General features: G+C 45.1%; 1 protein-coding gene across 4 annotated transcripts in view; it reads left to right on the top strand.

The window, feature by feature from the left end:
• arhgef38 (Rho guanine nucleotide exchange factor (GEF) 38) overlaps positions 1-19,640 on the top strand; it is a 128,335-nt gene that overhangs the window by 77,843 nt on the left and 30,852 nt on the right. For 2 of the 4 annotated variants that reach the window (XM_068046469.1, XM_068046458.1), the window contains exons 3-10: positions 430-553; positions 4,734-4,881; positions 5,528-5,545; positions 7,669-7,868; positions 9,480-9,613; positions 12,196-12,300; positions 14,382-14,504; positions 16,499-16,837. In XM_068046469.1, the coding sequence (XP_067902570.1) occupies positions 430-553; positions 4,734-4,881; positions 5,528-5,545; positions 7,669-7,868; positions 9,480-9,613; positions 12,196-12,300; positions 14,382-14,504; positions 16,499-16,837 (1,191 nt within the window). Of the gene's footprint in view, positions 1-429; positions 554-4,733; positions 4,905-5,527; positions 5,546-7,668; positions 7,869-9,479; positions 9,614-12,195; positions 12,301-14,381; positions 14,505-16,498; positions 16,838-19,640 lie in introns of those variants that run through there. The other 2 variants (XM_068046476.1, XM_068046486.1) reach the window with 2 other exon arrangements.

The raw sequence follows: 19,640 nt of genomic DNA, 5'->3' as shown, positions 1-19,640 counted from the left end.
CATCCAGGCAAGTGGAGAGTATTCCATCACACTCCTGACTTGTGCCTTGTCGATGGTGGACAGGCTTTGGGGAGTCAGGAGGTGAGTTACTCGCCTCAGGATTCCTAGCCTCTGACCTGCTCTTGTAGCCACGGTATTTATATGGCTACTCTGAGCTCAAAGAGATGAGGAGACACTTTGCCATTCATTTCAACCTTCTGCTGTAGTAAATGACCAACAGAAAAGACTAAAATATGGCAAAAGTAATCATCATTTCCAAAAATGTTTAATTGTATGTTACAGCCAAAGCCAAAGTGGATATTTTCTACAAACAGGACCCCATTGGACTCTGAAAATCAATAGACCATCACCTTCAGTTGGACTAAGACTAGATTGTGTTGTCTTTGTTGTGGTATGCCTTTGTAAATTGACCTGGATTTGGATCTGCAGGTGGAGAGTCTCGATGTGGACGGCTTGTTCAGCAACATTGAATCAGTCCATCAGATATCTGCCAAGCTCCTGTCAATGCTAGAATACGCTATCACCGAGGATGAACCAGAAATGCAAACGATCGGTATGTAAGCAGTGACCTGGAAAATATTTGTGTTTAACAATCAGACATCCCTATCGGAACCACAGAAGTTTACAGAGCAGTAGGAGACTCAATCTGATCACACTGACTCTATGCTAGAGCATTCCAAAACCAATCCCATTCTCTGCACATTACCCTATATTCACTTGTCGCTTCCCCTGACTCTCTTACTTGAAACTTTAAATTGATGCCCCTCATTAGTAACTCCAAGCAGAGTAATGTTTTTCTCAATTTACTCAATCAAAGCTTTTGTAATTTTAAAAACCTCTATTAAATCATCTCCCAAGGGAATGAGGTAGTAGGCTGGAGGGGCCGAATGGCCCATTTCTGGTCCTATTTCCTATGTTCTTAGACTTGTCTGCTCCAGTGGAAATCCTCCTGGTATTTCAAGTCTCTCTGCAAAACTATGGTTCCTATCTCTGGCATTACCTTCAGTCTATGCTGTCCACTCCTCTATAGCTTTAATGCCCTTTCTAAAACTGCAGACAGTACTCCAGCTGCCACCCAATCAATGTTTTGTACAAATGCATCATTAATTCTTTATTTAATTTTGTATAGTTGTATATACCTGCACTTGCACTTGCAGTGAACAATGTCTTTTTTCAAGGAATTCACCTTGAGGCCAGCAAAACAGTATTATTTTGGTAGCAATGCTAGAATTCATAGAGATAAGGGCCTCTTACACTCAGGACTTGTGTCCCTTATGCATTCGATTGACAATTAACAGGAAAAATGAGAAATAGTTTAGCAAAGTGACTCATGACAACGCAGCGGCCCGCAGAAGTCATCAGCGACATCTTGCCATGACGGATGACGTCACCGAGCAGCGGGAATGTCATCTCGTATCCGCGCCTGGCCCATTCTCACGCATGCGCGATAAAGCGTCATCAGGTATCCAGCCCCCCACTCGGCTGGAGGAAGCAGCTGAATGGGAGACTTTGAGGCTGGCGCTCTCCCCCCTCGGCAACTCGCTCCAGGCCTCGACACTTCCTCCCCTCAGCCGCTCAATCCAGACCTCACTGCTCCCCCCCCCCAATCCCCTGGCCAATTGTTCCTCGCTTCACGCCACCCCGCTGTCCGGTCACTCTCTCACCGCTTCCCCGCCGTCCCTTCCCCAGCCGCTAGCTCGAAGCCGAGCCACTTCCCTCCTCTCAGCCCCTCGCTCCTACGTCGCCCCTTACAACCCACCTTGCTTCTTCAGGCAGCGCATGGTGACTGATGAAATGTGGGAGCGAGGGGCCGAGAGGAGGGAAGCAACGCCGCCTATAACTAGTGGCTGGAGGGGAGGGCAGGGAGCGACCGACTGACCGCAGAGCAGGGTGGCACGACTGGGGAACAATCGGCTAGGGAAGTGGGGGTGGAGTAGTGAGGTCTGCAGCAGGCGGCTGAGGCGGGGAAGCGAGTTGCCGAGGGGGGAGAGCGGCCAGTGGGGCGGGAGCTAGTAACTGCGTTCGGGTGAAATCAGTCCTGGTCAGTCAAATAAACAAATCACGATAACGGATTGGCAGCACATTTTATACTCTGCCTGATTTTCTTTTCCATTGATTGGGGTGCCAATTCACTATCTTCCAATGGAAATTCAATCATAAAATTCCTTTTGTATTTAATAGGATTTCTGGAATATTAAATGGATCTGAGGATTATAGTTAGTATCCCATAACTACATAGTAGCATATTACTAGGCTTCCCTCCAACTTAATGTGAGGCTAGTTTGCTAGAACGATCTAGCCATAAGCATTTCCTGTGATAAATTGAGCAGCGCCATCTTTAATCCTGGCAGCTGCCTGAATGTTGCAGACACTGACGTTCCAGTTGAAGAGCCTGCATTTGCACATGTGCAAGTACTGCACCACCTAGTGGTCACGTTGTCAGCAAACGCAGCCATAGTTTAAATCTTCAACACCCCACTGTCCCTCTTCTCTTTTCGTTCATGTGAACTGAGGGGCTTAATTCAGAAGATTTACTGGTGTGAAATAGAGGGCGGTCTTTTATGCTCTCCCCTGTGCCGTGTTTGGAGGCGGGGTGGGCATTTAGTCGGGCGGGATGGTGGCGGGTGGGGACCCCACCACCTTCCAGCCTACACCCCAATTAAATCTGTGGTGGGAAGGCCTGTGGAAAGCCTTCCCGTCCTGCTGCCAACTGAGGCCCTTAAGGGGTAATTAATGCCCAATTAAGGGCCTCTTCCCAGTGCCACTGGTAGATATTAACCCAGTGGTGGGTGGGCCTTTTGCCACACAGGGAGTATGACATGCAAACACATGTGGGTTACTTGTGGACTCACAGGGCAGGGGTGTGGTCCATCGTTCAAAGGCACTCAGTGCCTGATCAAGTGACCTGGCATCGGGAAGAGGGGGAACCTGAGAGCCATAGCCGTTCCCTTGCTGCCAACCCCTCTACACCTCCCTTCCCCGTGACCCTCACCCTACGAAACCCTCCCGCCATTACTTACCTCTGGCCAGGGTCTCTCCACAATCCTGGGCCTCCAGTGGGTGCCATTCCAGCAGCAGCCACCGCCTCCCCAGTGGTGTTGCCAAGCAAAAGAGTTGCCAGCCTCTGATTGGCCGGCAGCTCTCAGTGGACGGGACTTGCCACTAAAGCGTGGCTACCCGACCCAAACCTGACCAGACCCGACGACATGTGTCAGGTTTGGGTCAGGTCAGTTCTCCCTTCCAGGTCCAGCATTCGGGCTCGGGTTGGGCTGGACGTGGACAGTGCTGCCTTGCTCTGGGAAGTAATCTTCAAATGAACATTCAGGACATCACAGCAGGAAACGTGCAGTCCGGACTCTGCACTCTGCAGTACAGCCTGGCTACCCGACCAAACCCAGCTACATGTATCGGGTTAGGGTCAGGTCGGGCATTTAAAAAAATTAAAGCGGTCGGGCCCGGGTCGGGTTCGGGTTTGCTGTTGTCAGGTCGAGCCTGGGTCGGGTTTTAATTTTATATCCGAGCCAGGCTTTACTTCACAGCCTGCAGCGACTGAGCAGGTCTTCCTGTACAGCCTAACCAGTCTTGTACAGCCTGCACTCTCTTGTTAGCTGCATCGCTGAACCACCCCTGCACTTAACAATTTTAAAGGAAGTTCTGCTGATTTCAGGCAAGGTCAGGTCTGTATCCAGTTGTCACACCCGGTTAAAGTGCGATGACCTTACTGATGAGGATGAGATTCTGGATACAACCATTAACGAGTAATAGAGGCAGTTTGATAAATGGAGCTTGCCTGTTTCTGATTGCTTACCTTTTTGGTTTAACTACCTGTCATCAATAGTGCACAAAAATCATGTTAACACTAACACGCTTGCTATAAACGATGGGGACTATTATGTCAATCTTCAGAACCCTCCCTACTACTTGTCAATAACTGAATATGCATTATGCAGTGATAGACAGGCTCTCTAAAACCCCATATGGATTTCAGTGCAATCATAGCTCTCTCCTTGTCCGAACCTCCTTTGTTAACTTTGTAATGAATGTGGAAACATTCATACAAAAGCAAAATACTGCAGATGCTGGAAATCTGAAATAAAAGGAGAAAATGCTGAAAAGACTGGAGAGAGAGAAACAGAGTTAAACATTTCAAATCAATGACTTATAGTCAGAACATTAATGCTGGAGATGGCTGCGAACTGGATAGTGAATGCAGGAGGTTTCTTACCATGGCCATAATCACAGACCAACCTAACCCTGAAACACTTTCTGTAGCTGGGGATGGAGAAGGTGGGATGTGTGGCTGTAATTAGAAAAGGTCAGGAGCAAGTATCCTGATTGGTTTTTGATCTTTTCTTTCTTTCGCCCAATCTTAAGACTAACTGCAATAGCAACAACAATTTTCATTTGTATAGTGCTTTTAATTTACAGAAATATCCCAGGATGCAGAATCAGACAAAATTGATGCCAACCCAAATGAGGAACAAATAGGAAGAGTGACTTAAAAGCTTGATCCAAGCATTTTAAGGAAGACCTTAAAGGAGGAGAGGATTAGGGTGAGAATTCTAGAATTTAGGGCCTAGGCACAGCCACCAATAGTGGAGCAAGGACTGCACAAGAGGCCAGAGTTATTCACTCTGGCTTTGCTGAGATCAGTTATGTGTTCTTGCAGGATTAACTTATTTTCTATTTAAGATTTTTCTTTTAACCTTAATTATCTTCGCTTCTTTAAACAGGTGAAATATTTCTGCAGATTAAGACACCTTTAGAAGAAGTTTATAAAATCTATTGCTATCACCATGACGACGCCAACTGTTTGCTTGAAACATACGACAAAGATGAAGAAATTCAGCGGCATTTAAGAAATCAAATTGATGCTCTGAAGTAAGAAACTGGTGTTTTATGAGGTAAATGAGTAGGCTGTGGCCCAGTGGGTAGTACTGCTCCTTGGAGTCTGAAAGATATGGGTTCAAGTCCCACTTGACAGACTTGATCGTATAATCTAGATTGACACTCCCTGTGCAGTACTGAGGGAAGGTTGCGCTGTTAGAGAAGCTGTCTCTTAACTGAGGGCCTGTCTGCCCTTTTAGTTGGAGGCAAAAAATTCTACGGCTACTATTTCACTCTCCCCCATGTCCTGGCCAATATTTATCCCTCAACCAACATCAGAGGTCATGTGGTCAGGCATCGCGTGATCAAACTTCCTGGAATGTCCCCAATTGGAGTTGACAGCTCTACATTGGACGTGCCTGTTTGCTGAACTTGGGGTTCGGCTAGAATGATCGGGGTGTAGAGCCTGTTCTCTAGTGCATCTAGCCTATCTTCTTTTTGACATGAAAGTGCTTAGTAAGTTCAAAGAATCACACTCATCTTGAGAAGAGCACCAATATAAGGGTCTGAAAAAGTGCCCTGTTATACTCAATATAACTTTTGTTAAACTATAGCCTTCAACTTGACATATTTTTTTACTGATTTCTATTTACAATTTTTAAAACTTATTTTAATTATGGTTTATTTCTTTTAAAACTAGGAAAATATACCAGGAGCAGTGAGTATACAATTTTATTTTAAAATATTTGCATTCATCTTTATCTTTCCCCAGTCCTCTCCCTGTCTCTCTCTTGCTCTCTCTCTAAGCACACTATAATTTACTCATTAGCCCTCTCACTAGCAATAACTTCTTTTTGTTCTGTGGCTGTTAATCATAAATTGGTTGCCTGCCAACATGACGATTAATTCAGGAGAGTAATCTTGAGTAAATTTGAGTAAATGTTTACCCCAGAACTATTGGTAACCCACCAAAATAGATTGGATTATAATTTGGGCTTGTTAGAAAATCATTGATTTAAAATTTATAGGTACTACCTTTTGAAAAAAAATATTTGGAATAATAGCAACAAAAGTGACATCTTTTCTGAAAGGAATTTGAGTGAGATCTGTGAATTCTGAACAATATTGAAAGTTATATGTGAAATATAAAAGCATGACTTCTACCTGGGGAATAAATAGAATATGGGATCGTACAATTGTTAAATGTGTAGTGGATTACCTCCGATCTGAGTTTCTTTCACAACCGTGTCAGAACGTTTTGCAATGTGCCAACAGTGATGGGATCCAATGTTCTTATCCCAAGGGAGTGAATGATTTCACTCACTAGTCAGCAGCATAGGAACAATGCATTCCCTCGGACAGGCCTTAGAATCAAGGAACTACCCCCTGTGATTCCTTCTCATAACCAAATTTGCAGCAGGTCGCATCCAACTTTGCTTCACCTCAGCAGTGTCCCTTCATTTTTCTCCCCTTTGTTTTCCGTCAGGTCCTTTACAGTCCCTCAAGAAAACACACACCATCTGGGTAAATATAGTCCCATATTTGTTTCCTCTTCATTCCTGGGATTCTTTCCCATTCACCAAAACAAAATATTGTCTCACCATTCTATTGCAAAGCTCGAAAAAGGTTCATTCGATGCGAGCTTTTATGTAGTTCCTTTCATAATCTTGGGATGTCCCAAAGTGCTTTAGAGTCAAAGAAGCAGTTTTGAGTTGTAGTCACTGTTGTAATGTAGTAAATGTGGTAGTCAACTTGTGCACAGCAAGATCCCACAAACAGCAATGCAATACATGGCTGGATAACCTGTTTTAGTGATATTGTTAAAGTCCTGAAAGCCTGCTTGGCTTATCGGGTAGCACTGTAACCACTGAGTTAGTTCAAGCTCTTCGGCGGGACGTGAGCATGTAATCTGGCATGTTAATCCAGTGCCAAACTGAATGAGTGCTGCATTGTCAGAAATCCTGTTTATAAGATGAGACATCAAACTGAGACTCCGTTCAGCATCAAAGTATCCTGGGTGGCATTCCTCCCTCAGTCAATAGAGAAAGAAAATAAATTCACTGCTCATTATCATTCGTGGAGCCTTGCTGCGCACAAATTGGCTGCTGTATTTACCTGCATAAAGTGACTTCTCTTCAAAGTAATTCTTTGGCTGAGAAGCTTTTTAGCCTGTCTGGAAGATATGATCAGGTGCTATATAAATACATGTTAGAATCATTGACTGATACAGCAAAGAAAGAGGCCATTCAGTCCATCGTGAGCATTCCAGCTCTTTGAAAGTGCTATCCAGTTAATCTCACCCCCCTCCCCCGCTCTTTCCCCATAGTCCTGCAAATTTTTCCCCTTCTAGTATTTATCCAGTTTCCTTTTTGCAAGTTACTATTGAATCTGCTTCCACGCCCTTTCAGTCAGCGCGTTCCAGATCACAAGTCTGTTATTTCTTATTACTGAATTAACTGATAATTATTCATTAATTTTCTTTCAATCACACATTTCAGTTGACTGCCATCCTCAATAACAATTTGGGGGAGAGAGTTCCAGATTTCCACTCCCCCTTGTGTGAACAAGTGCTTCCTGACATCATCCCTGAACAGCCTGGCTCGAACTTTAAGGTTCTGCCCCCTTGTTCTGGACTCTCCTACCAGAGGAAATAGTTTCTCTCTATTGACCCTATCCACTCCTTTAATCATCTTAAATGCCTCAAGGGGCTACTCCTATTCCTATGTTACTAACTATTCAAAATTATGTAAAACTTTGATTACAATTGTTTGCTTGTAAATCGAAATGGAATCTTGTTGGACATGTAACAGTTTCTGTTTGTGTGTGTGTGTCTGTTTCTAGAGGGAAATCCACCTTGTTAGACATGGGATCGCTGCTTATTAAACCAGTGCAGCGAGTGATGAAATATCCACTGCTACTGAGTGAGCTTTTGAAATCTACCCCGGAGTTACACGCAGACCACAAACCAGTTGGAGATGCATTAGCAGCGGTGAGGCAGATCAATGTGAACATTAATGAATTTAAAAGGAGGAAGGATCTGGGTAAGGAGACTGTTCAAAAAAAAAAGTCCCTCATTATTGTAAGTACTTGGGTATAAAAGGGGGTTTTGAGAGAGGAAATTGCCAGAGTAAATAATATAATCAGAAACTAGCCACAATTGTGGACAATTACAACCCAAAGTCTGACGGAGGAGATTATTCCTTTCAAAACTTTTTTGGAAAAAATTTTGTGCAGTTTGATTGGTGATGTACCCAAGTAGTAAACTAACCAATGAGGAAGTAGATTGACTTTGCCAGTGGATTTAGGGTCACAATCAGGGCAAGTGTGAGCAGAATGTGGAGTCAGAGTCAATTACACCAAGCTTCTGCCCATTTAGGTAGCTTGTGGGGTTTCCTGCTGGGAGGGGCAGCTCTTTCACCCACACCCAGTGGACCCTCCTCCTCCAGTTCCGTCCTCAGTGTCTGCACCCTGTGCTCACACCCCCAGCATCCAGACCTGAGACTACGCACAAGCTTAACCAATGGAAGATCTCACAGGCCTTCCGGATCTCTGTGCCCACGTTCCCGCCACACACTCCACACCAGATTGTAAATTTGTACAGCTTACAGGTTCACGCTGTTGAGGCATCTCTGAAATTAATTCAGTGAAACGTAAACTCTTTTGAAACTTTGCTCTCAGGTGTTTATTGCCTTTTCTAAAGAGCTAAACATTTGGATAGAAAAGCTTTAGCTTTATACCCTTAAGCTGGGAAACTAGTGTAAATGTTGGATCGGCCAATGTGAAGCAGGCATGGAGGGTATAACCTGGGGAGAAGGGCCAGTGGTATAACCCGGGTGGGAGGGAACAGTTAATTGTTGCCTTTGGGCCCTGACTTTTCCCTAGCCCTGGTGATACAACCATTGGAGAGCAAACAATTCAGTTCTCTGTGTATTTTCTCATGCTATATGTCTGGTAGCTTGCTGAATGAACCCAAAATCAGGTTTTCTGTAGCCTGAGGTATAAACAAATTAATGGAGACATTGGATTTCAACCTTAGATGTGGCGCCTGAGGCTCTGTGGTCCCAATAATATATGGACCAAAAGGACCAGGGGCACAGATTGAAAGTTTGGACCAGAGATGCAGGGGGAATATGAGGAAGAACTAATTACACAATGGGTGGTAATGACCTGGAACTCACTGCCCACAAGGGCGATGGAAGGGGAGATGATCAATGATTTCAAAAGGAAGATGATTCAATGAAGTTGGATGGTTACTTGAAGGAAACAGACTTGCAGAGCTACGGGCATCGAGAGGGGGAGTGGGACTGACTGGACAACTCTGGACAACTGGCATGGACTCGATGGGCTGAATGGGCTCCTTCTAAGCTGTAGATGACTCTATGTCTTGGCTATTGCTGCTGTACAGTGAGTTTAGTTTTACCCCCTCCCCCTGCAATGTGTGATCTATGATGGTAAAACGATACCAAGTAATCTAGAGAAAATCTGGTAAAGCCAATTCAGTCGAAGCAACTGGCTCAAGTGTTGAGTAGAGTCTCTGAGAGTCAAATGCCACCTTCCTCTGGAGTTGAGGTTTCAAAACCTGTCCTAAGAAACATGCATTTAAAATTTTCTATAATAGGACTGATTCACTTCACCTGCAATTTATTCCTCAGTGATGAAGTACAAAAAAAGTGATGAGGATGAGTCTCTCAGAGACAAGCTGTCCAAGGTGAACATGCGGTCAATCAGGAAGAAGTCTAACCGTGTTACCAGTCACCTGAAGATCCTGACTGGAGGGGAACTGCAGGTATTTTTCATGTTATTTACACTGCAGACATTTTAACCACAAACTTATTTAATCCTGAGCTGAACACTTGACCTCATAATCCTCCTCATTGCCAGGAGTGCCTACTTCCATCTCCATAACATCAGCTGCCTCTTTCTCTGCCTCAGCCTATCTGCTGCGGAAACCCTCATCCAAGCTTGAGGCATCTCCCAGACTCAGTTATTTTCAGACTGGCCTCCCACTAAAGGCCAGCTCAGGTCAAGATAAAAAAAACTGACCCGAACCCGACCACATCGGACCCAAGCCCAACCCCCTCCATTTTATTTACGTGCCCAACCCAACCCGAGCTCGACCCGACCACCGGAATGTTCCCTTTACCTACCTTGGGACTCCCAGTCTGCAGGAAGCTGCAGCATGAGCGTGATGACATCATAGAGACGCTCACTGCGCAGACTCAGAGTTTCCCTCTTTGACATCCCGGATTCCCAGCTCAGGTAGGCTTTTTACTTTTAACACTTCTTGCTGTGTGTGTCCGACCCAGACCCGGCCCGATCCGACCCGAGCACGAAAGCTGGACCTGGAAGAGCGACCCGACCCGACCTGAACCTGACACATGTCGTCAGATCCCGTCGGGTTCGGGTATGGTAGCCGGCCTTTACCTCCCATCTTGCACCCTCTGTCGATTTCAGCTCATCCAAAAATCTGCTGTCCGTATCCTAACTCACAAGAAGTTCCTTTCACCCATCAACCCTGTGCTCACTGACCTACTTTGACTCTGCCTCAAATTTAAAATTCTCATCCTCGTGTTCACATCCCTCCATGGCTTCGCCCCCTCCCTATCTTATGTAATCTCCTCCAGCCCTACAACCCTCCGAGAACTCTGCACTCCTCTTGTGCATCCTCAATTTCTTTGTCCCACTGTTGGTGCCTGTGCCTCAGCTGTCTAGGTCCTTAGCTCTGGAATTCCCTTTTTCCCCTCTTCCCCTCCCCCTCCTGCTTTAAAACACTCCTTAAAACCCACCTGTTTGACCAAACTTTTGCTGCTAATATTTCTTTGTGTCAATTTTTGTCTGATAATGCTCCTACGATATGCCTTGAGACATTTTATTTGTTAAAGGCACGATATAAATGCAAGTTGTTATATAGATTCAGCATTACATCTCAAAATATATCCTAGACCTCTTGTCGTAAAACCCAGGATTCCATTAGCTTTTTTTTTAATGTCCTAATCCCATGAGGTGCTGATTTTAAGGCCATGTGAACTTGGACCCTAAATCTCTCAGCTCTTTCCCAAATAAAGTATAATTATTGCTTTCATAGTTTTACCACAAACACTGAATTCCATCAGTTCTACCATCTTCTCAATATCCCCATGCACCTCCTGGAGTCCTCAATGATTTACTATGCCTGCTATTTCAGAATTGTCTGCAGGTTTTGACATTTCTGTCTCTATCCCTATATCTACGTCAGCCACTTAGCTATTAGAGGAATTGAGGCCTCAGTTGACAACTGCTTTACCTAGAGGCTAGTTTTGTGAGATCACATCCCAGGTGGGAAGGAGAGACTGAGCAAGAAACTCCTTGAATTTAATTAATTCCAAGATGACATCTACAGCAATGGGGGCTTGAAACTGAGTAGATCTTTTGTAACAGATTTGATAATCCTGTTACATGGATCAAGCAGTTTCTCAGGGCATGGTTACTGTGCAATCATCCACTCAGGTTCATCTTAAAAAAAAGACTGGGGGGGGTGGTGTGGGGGGAGGTGGGGGGTGACCTGGTAGATGTCTTTAAGATAACGAAAGAGTTTGATAGGGTAGGAGTAGAGAAGATGTTTCCGCTTGTGGGAGAGTCCAGAACTAGTGGACATAAATATAAGATAGTCACTAATAAATCCAATCGGGAATTCAGGAGAAACTTCTTTACCCAGAGAGTGGTGAGAATGTAGAACTCGCTACCACAGGGAGTAGTTGAGGCAAATAGCAAGGATGCATTTAAGGGGAGACTAGATAAGCACATAGGACAGGATTAGAAGGATAAGTTGATAGGGTGAGATGGAGGAGGGTAGGAGGAGGCTCATATGGAGCATAAACTCCAACATGGACCAGCAGGGATGATGGGTCTGTTTCTGTGCTGTAATTCTATATAAAGCACCCAGCCCATGATTCTTCAACCATTGACAGGTAACTGTGATAGGTATTCCCAGCAAGTGCTAAGACCAAACATACTGGAAGTTTTGCCCCTAAATCCAAATTCTCTACACTTATATAATTATAATATATATTATTATACGTCCCAGCAAGGACAGAGACTGATTGCATAAGCATAGAAAATCAGTTACTGATTAGCAACAGCGTTGGTTTAGTTTGCTTGCAAACTGCTGGCGTTTAACTGGCTTAAACCACTGAGTTTAGCAACAAAGAAGCACTGGTAAGCTTCTGCTGCTTGTTCAGCTTGACTGCCTGGTCTGGTTGTATATTGACTTGTAAATGTTATTTGCACCTGAGTTGGAAAAATGTCTGCAACCGAGAGGATAACAGCTTACTGCTTGTAAGTTGAAAATGCTGTCTTGTGCAAGCATTTGCATTAATTGTATGGTTACAGGTCAAAGATAAGACATTTGATAGAGAAGAGAAAACATTTCGAAACTTGGAGAAGGCTGTGAGACTTTGTGCAAAGAATACTTCTTGTTACCTTCAAAACATTCAGGTAAGTGTCAGTGCTGTTGATGAGTTAATTATTGACGATGCTTTACCCAACTTTGTGTGGGTGATTGAAGTCACTGTATAATCACAGCCACTTTTGGGACCTATTTTATGTGTAAGCTATAGAGACCTGAGCTGCCTCTTCATCTGTGGCAACATGTATTAAGGCTGGAAAGTTAATAAACTTTGCAGGGGTACAGTAAGCTTTTCGACTACATGCAGGATACAGGAATATTAAGAAAAGGGCGGCACAGTGGCGCAGTGGTTAGCACCGCAGCCTCACAGCTCCAGCAACCCAGGTTCAGTTTTGGGTACTGCCTGTGTGGAGTTTGCAAGTTCTCCCTGTGACTGTGTGGGTTTCCACCGGGTGCTCTGGTTTCCTCCCACAGCCAAAGACTTGCAGGTTGATAAGTAAATTGGCCATTATAAATTGCCCCTAGTGTAGGTAGGTGGTAGGAGAATGGTGGGGATGTGGGATTAATGTAGGATTTGTATAAATGGGTGGCTATTGGTCGGCACAGACTCAGTGGGCTGAAGGGCCTGTTGCAGTGCTGTATCTCTTAAAAAAATAAAATGTCAGATGACAAACAAACATTTAGCTCAATAGGCTTTCATGGACAATGCCCCAGTTATTTGATCTGAAGAGCTTAGCCTGAATGTGCTTGGGATGACTTTTTGATCAGTGCACATGGATACATTAAATGGAAGTCACATTTTTGGCCCTTTTTCCTTTACTCAGGAAATACACCAACATTTCCTCTGTGGTAACTCCCCAAAGTGCTTTATAGTCAATGAAGTACTTTTTTTTAAAAACATCCCTGAGAGAGCAGACAGGGCCTCAGTTTAATGTCTCACCCAAATGGCCACATCTCCAACAGTGCAGCACTCCCTCAGTACTGCATTGGGTGTGTCAGCCTGAATTTTGTAGTCAAATTTCTGGGGTAGGACTTGAACCCACAACCGCCTGTTCAGAAGGCAAGAGTGCTACCTGCTGAGCCAGAACGGACCCTTTTTTAGCCCAGTGCCTGAGAGTGGATGATGAAGCTGGTGAAGGAAATTCATGACGGGGCAGAGGCCCAACTCAGCAAAAAAGAACGGGAAACCAAGTTCTGGGATTAATATAGATTTATTGGATTCTTAAGTTATTTACACTGTTTGCCATAAACATTTAGCTGTATCGAGTGGAATTTGCATACAATTAAAGTGGCCCCTCAAAGCACTTGAATTTCTTTTTATTATTTGGTTGGTTGGGTTTGGGTTTATTTTATTCCTAGTTAAGATCTTTTTTTCCAGCTCTTTAGTGAATGAAAATGGATTTTAATTGCTTGGTATTTAGCGGCTGGAATATTTGAGCCAGTCAGGATGGTTCGTTTAACCTGACTTAGAACTATATCGCCGTTCCTTCACTGTTGCCGGGAGAAAATCCTGGAACTCCCTCCCAAACCGCACTGTGGGTGTACCTACCCCACATGGACTGCAGCGGTTCAAGAAGGCAGCTCACCACCACCTTCTCAAGGGCAATTAGGAATGAACAATAAATGCTGGCATTGACAAAAACACCCAAATCCCGTGAATGAAATTTGTGATTGTATTTAACCAATTTTCTTTTGCCAATATATTTGTGCCAATCATGACTTTGAGGTCAGCTATTTTTCAGCTATGACCTCTACAAGAATGCATTAGATGCAAGACTCTTAATTGCATTGATTGATAAAAAAGAAACAATAACAAAAATCTGTGTTTATGTAGCACTTTTAACATAGTAAATTGTCCCAAAGAGCTTCACAGGAGTGATATCTGACAAGATTTGACACTGAGCAACATAAGGACATATTAGGGCAATGAGCTAAAGCTTGGTCAAAGAGATGGTTTTTAAAGGTCTTCTTAAAAGAGGAAAGGGAGCTAGAAAAGTTTAGGGAGGGAATTCCAGAGCTTGGGACCTAACATCAGAGACTCAGTTATGTACTGCCCTCCCCAAAGCCCTGCTAATTGTTCCCCTTTAATCTTTTCTTCTTGAGTCTTTTTGAACAAAAAGATAATTATTGTGTTTTACCGTTGCTAATGTTTGCTTATTTTCCTGCCCAGGAAGGTATGTTATTAGCCGTTCAGAATGTCCACAGCCTTCAAAGAACTTTACAAGATTCCAACCACAGCAATGGCATCTTTCTTCAGGAACTAAAGAACTATCAAAATTCCTTCGAAAGTTTTGTAAGTACTATACATGCCCTGATAACCCCCTTCAGGTTCATTTTTTTTTATTTAGAGATACAGCACTGAAACAGGCCCTTCGGCCCACCGAGTCTGTGCCAACCAACAACCACCCATTTATACTAACCCTACAGTAATCCCATATTCCCTACCACCTACCTACACTAGGGGCAATTTACAATGGCCACTTTACCTACCAACCTGCAAGTCTTTGGCTGTGGGAGGAAACCAGAGCACCCGGCGGAAACCCACGCGGTCACAGGGAGGACTTGCAAACTCCACACAGGCAGTACCTGGAATCGAACCCGGGTCCCTGGAGCTGTGAGGCTACGGTGCTAGCCACTGCGCCACTGTGCTGCCAACTCTCCGGAATTGGGCTTTTTCCTTAAAAATTTTGTTTTATTAGGTTATCAAAATATTGAAAGTGAGGGAGGAAGCTCTTGAGGTGCATAGGTTGGTTGGACTGAGGAGGTCATGTGATGAAACCACGAGGAATAACCCAAACACAGTTGGCAACCCTACTTCAACTCCCAGTGTTGCCTGCCTGTCTGACCGCTTTAGTCACTGGTTTTTGTACCAAACCTCCACAGGAGAATATTTTCCATAAATAGTTTTGTTCACCTCGGTGAGCAATGTCAAGAGAGGACAATGGCACATTCCCAGTCACTTCAGTATCAATAATAACGAAATCAGATACAGCACGGAGCCATTGCGCATTATTACGCTCTCTGTCAGCCATGATCTAATTGAATGCCAGAACAGGCTTGAGGGGCTGAATGGCCTCCTCCTGTTCCTCTGTTCCTCTACCTACCCCTTTATGAGCAGAACACCCTTTACTCCACCAGTGCAAATCACAGACTCCTAAATGGAGAGGGATTTATCCAGGTCTGGTACCAAAAGGATATTCCAGCTATCGAAAGGATATGTAAGAGGGCGACCAGAATGATTGCCGATTGGATTATGTAAATTGGACCTGTTCTCACTGAAAAGGGAAGGTTGGGAGAGCATAAGATTCTGTGTTTAGGATTCTAAAAATCATATGAACGCTGTGGCTACAAGTGAAGATCAGAGGCTGGAAATCCTGCAGCGAGTAACTCACCTCCTGACTCCCCAAAGCTTGTCCACCATCTACAAGTCAGGAATACTCTCCATTTGCCTGACTTGGAACTATAACGCTGTTCCTTCATTGTTGCTGGGTCAAAATCCTGGAACTCCCTTCCTAAAAGCACTGTGGGTGTACACACACCTCATGGACTGCAGCGGTTCAAGAAGGCAGCTCACCACCACCTTCTCAAGGGCAATTAGGGATGGGCAATAAATGCTGGCCTTGCTCACACATGTGAACAAGTTAAAAAAAATTGTAAAGAGATGAGATAATGTAGATCTTGCTGAGCTTTTCTGTCGTGTCCCAAACAGGCCCAAAGATTCCCTGCAGGGCACGTGGGGAAACATTCCTGCTCCTCCTGTTCCCTCAAAGGATTCCACAGGAAGCTAAAGCCTTTAAAACATACCTTGACTTCTTCTAGCCATTCTGACACCCTGCATTTAATGCAGTAAAATGTCTCAAGGTGTTTTGCAGGAGGTTCATCAGACATAATTTGCCATCGAGCCATGTAAGGAGATATTAGGACAGATGACCAAAGGCTTGGTCAAAGAGGTAGGTTTTAAGGAGGAGAGAGAGGCAGAGAGGTCTAGGGAGGGAATTCCAGAACTTAGGGCCCAGGCAGCTGAAGGCACGGCCACCAATGGTGGAGAGATGGAAATCGGGGATGCTCAAGGGGCCAGAATTGGAGGAGTGCAAAGATCTCGGAGGGTCATAGGGCTGGAGGAGGTTACAGATTCCGGAATGGATGAGGCCCTGGAGGGATTTGAACTTGAGGATGAGAATTTTAAATGTGAGGTGTTGCCAGACCGCAAGCCAACGTAGGTCAGGTAATCTGTTTGGGTTTATTTCAAGACTAATACCGTACTGCCATTTTATGTTTTCATTTTAGAAAGACCATTTGCAGAGGCTGGTTGTGATGCCACTCGCCACACTACAAGTCCTATTTTCGGCTCCGCAGAAGCTCGTACAGAAGCGCTATGACAAGTTGCTCGATTACGTCAGCTGCCTCAAGCAGTCCGAAGGCATGAGGGACAAGAAGGCAGCAGAGGAATTGAACCAGGCGAAGAAAGACTACGAAGCACTGAATGGCCAGTTGGTGGAGGAGCTTCAGGAGTTTAACAAAGCATCAAAGAAAATTCTAATTAACTGCATCCATTGCTTTATGGCCGTCTTCCGGAACCTCATGATCTCTGCACTGCAGGCCTCTCCGTCTGTAAAGAACTTACAAGTGGGTTTAGCGTGTGTGGAAGGGGGGTTTGCTGAAATAATCTATCTTGAAACCATTTTAAAAAAAAACATACTGTTGAAATTCCCTGTTGCATTGCTCATGGCAAGTCATAGTATTGAAGAGTAAGAGATTTACTTATTGAGATGTTCAAAATGATTAAAGGATTTGATAGGGTTAGGTTGAGACTATTTCCTCTGGTGTGGGGGAGGGGTGGTGGGGATGTCCAGAACAAGGGAGCATAGAATTAGAGCTAGGCCACTCAAGGGGTAATGTCAGATAGCATTTCTTCACATAAAGGCTGCTGTTTGTACTTCCTACAGACTTACGCTGTACGCGTGGTGCTAAGAATAAGGTACAGTCTTTAAAAGAGAGATTTTTTAAGTACAGCTACACAATTGATCAAATGCCTATCATGCACTGACTATGTCGCGTTTTCTGCGTCAGGATTTTTGTCATATTTTGTAACATTACGAACACTTTAACGCCTGCATTCACACCTGAATGTTAACACCGATGTGTATTGCTTTTGATGAGCCACCCATCACACCTCCTTTACTGTACACTAGGTGGCAGTGCCAGCTTTCTCTCATCAGCTCTGTTCTCAGCTTCAGCTTCCACCATCAGAGTTTAATGGCATTGTCGTAGAATCATGTAGCACACAAGAAAGCCATTCGGCCCATCATGCTTGTGCTAGCTCTTTGAAAGAGCTATCCAATTAATCCCCGCTCCCCTGCTCATTCCCCATAGCCCTGCAAATCTTTTTCTTCAGATAATTATCCAATTCCCTTTTGAAAGCCTCGATTGAACCTGCCTCCACCACACTCTCAGACAGTGCATTCCAGCTCCTAAACACTCACTGAACCTGCCTCCACCACACTCTCAGACAGTGCATTCCAGATCCTAAACACTCACTGAACCTGCCTCCACCACACTCTCAGACAGTGCATTCCAGCTCCTAAACACACACTGATCCTGCCTCCACCACACTCTCAGACAGTGCATTCCAGATCCTAAACACTCACTGAACCTGCCTCCACCACACTCTCAGACAGTGCATTCCAGATCCTAAACACTCACTGAACCTGCCTCCACCACACTCTCAGACAGTGCATTCCGGATCCTAAACACTCACTGAACCTGCCTCCACCACACTCTCAGACAGTGCATTCCGGATCCTAAACACTCACTGAACCTGCCTCCACCACACTCTCAGACAGTGTGTTCCAGATCCTAAACACTCACTGAACCTGCCTCCACCACACTCTCAGACAGTGCATTCCAGCTCCTAAACACTCATTGAACCTGCCTCCACCACACTCTCAGACAGTGCATTCCAGCTCCTAAACACTCACTGAACCTGCCTCCACCACACTCTCAGACAGTGCATTCCGGATCCTAAACACTCACTGAACCTGCCTCCACCTCACTCTCAGGCAGTGCATTCCAGCTCCTAAACACTCACTGAACCTGCCTCCACCACACTCTCAGACAGTGCATTCCGGATCCTAAACACTCACTGAACCTGCCTCCACCACACTCTCAGACAGTGCATTCCGGATCCTAAACACTCACTGAACCTGCCTCCACCACACTCTCAGACAGTGCATTCCAGCTCCTAAACACACACTGAACCTGCCTCCAACACACTCTCAGACAGTGCATTCCAGATCCTAAACACTCACTGAACCTGCCTCCACCACACTCTCAGACAGTGCATTCCAGCTCCTAAACACACACTGAACCTGCCTCCAACACACTCTCAGACAGTGCATTCCAGATCCTAAACACTCACTGAACCTGCCTCCACCACACTCTCAGACAGTGCATTCCAGATCCTAAACACTCACTGAACCTGCCTCCACCACACTCTCAGACAGTGCATTCCAGATCCTAAACACTCACTGAACCTGCCTCCACCACACTCTCAGACAGTGCATTCCAGCTCCTAAACACTCACTGAACCTGCCTCCACCACACTCTCAGACAGTGCATTCCAGATCCTAAACACACACTGAACCTGCCTCCACCACACTCTCAGACAGTGCATTCCGGATCCTAAACACTCACTGAACCTGCCTCCACCACACTCTCAGACAGTGCATTCCGGATCCTAAACACTCACTGAACCTGCCTCCACCTCACTCTCAGACACTGCATTCCAGATCCTAAACACACACTGAACCTGCCTCCCCCACACTCTCAGACAGTGCGTTCCAGATCCTAAACACTCACTGAACCTGCCTCCACCACACTCTCAGACAGTGCATTCCAGATCCTAAACACACACTGAACCTGCCTCCACCACACTCTCAGACAGTGCATTCCGGATCCTAAACACTCACTGAACCTGCCTCCACCTCACTCTCAGACAGTGCATTCCAGATCCTAAACACTCACTGAACCTGCCTCCACCACACTCTCAGACAGTGCATTCCAGATCCTAAACACACACTGAACCTGCCTCCACCACACTCTCAGACAGTACATTCCAGATCCTAAACACACACTGAACCTGCCTCCACCACACTCTCAGACAGTGCATTCCAGATCCTAAACACTCACTGAACCTGCCTCCACCACACTCTCAGACAGTGCATTCCAGATCCTAAACACACACTGAACCTGCCTCCACCACACTCTCAGACAGTGCATTCCAGATCCTAAACACACAGTGAACCTGCCTCCACCACACTCTCAGACAGTACATTCCAGATCCTAAACACACACTGAACCTGCCTCCACCACACTCTCAGACAGTGCATTCCAGATCCTAAACACTCACTGAACCTGCCTCCACCACACT

Source organism: Heterodontus francisci, chromosome 1 (genome assembly GCF_036365525.1).
Source record: "Heterodontus francisci isolate sHetFra1 chromosome 1, sHetFra1.hap1, whole genome shotgun sequence".
Lineage (NCBI taxonomy): Eukaryota > Metazoa > Chordata > Chondrichthyes > Heterodontiformes > Heterodontidae > Heterodontus > Heterodontus francisci.
Note: the sequence above shows the minus strand (reverse complement) of the source record. Positions and strands in the feature narration are given on the sequence as shown.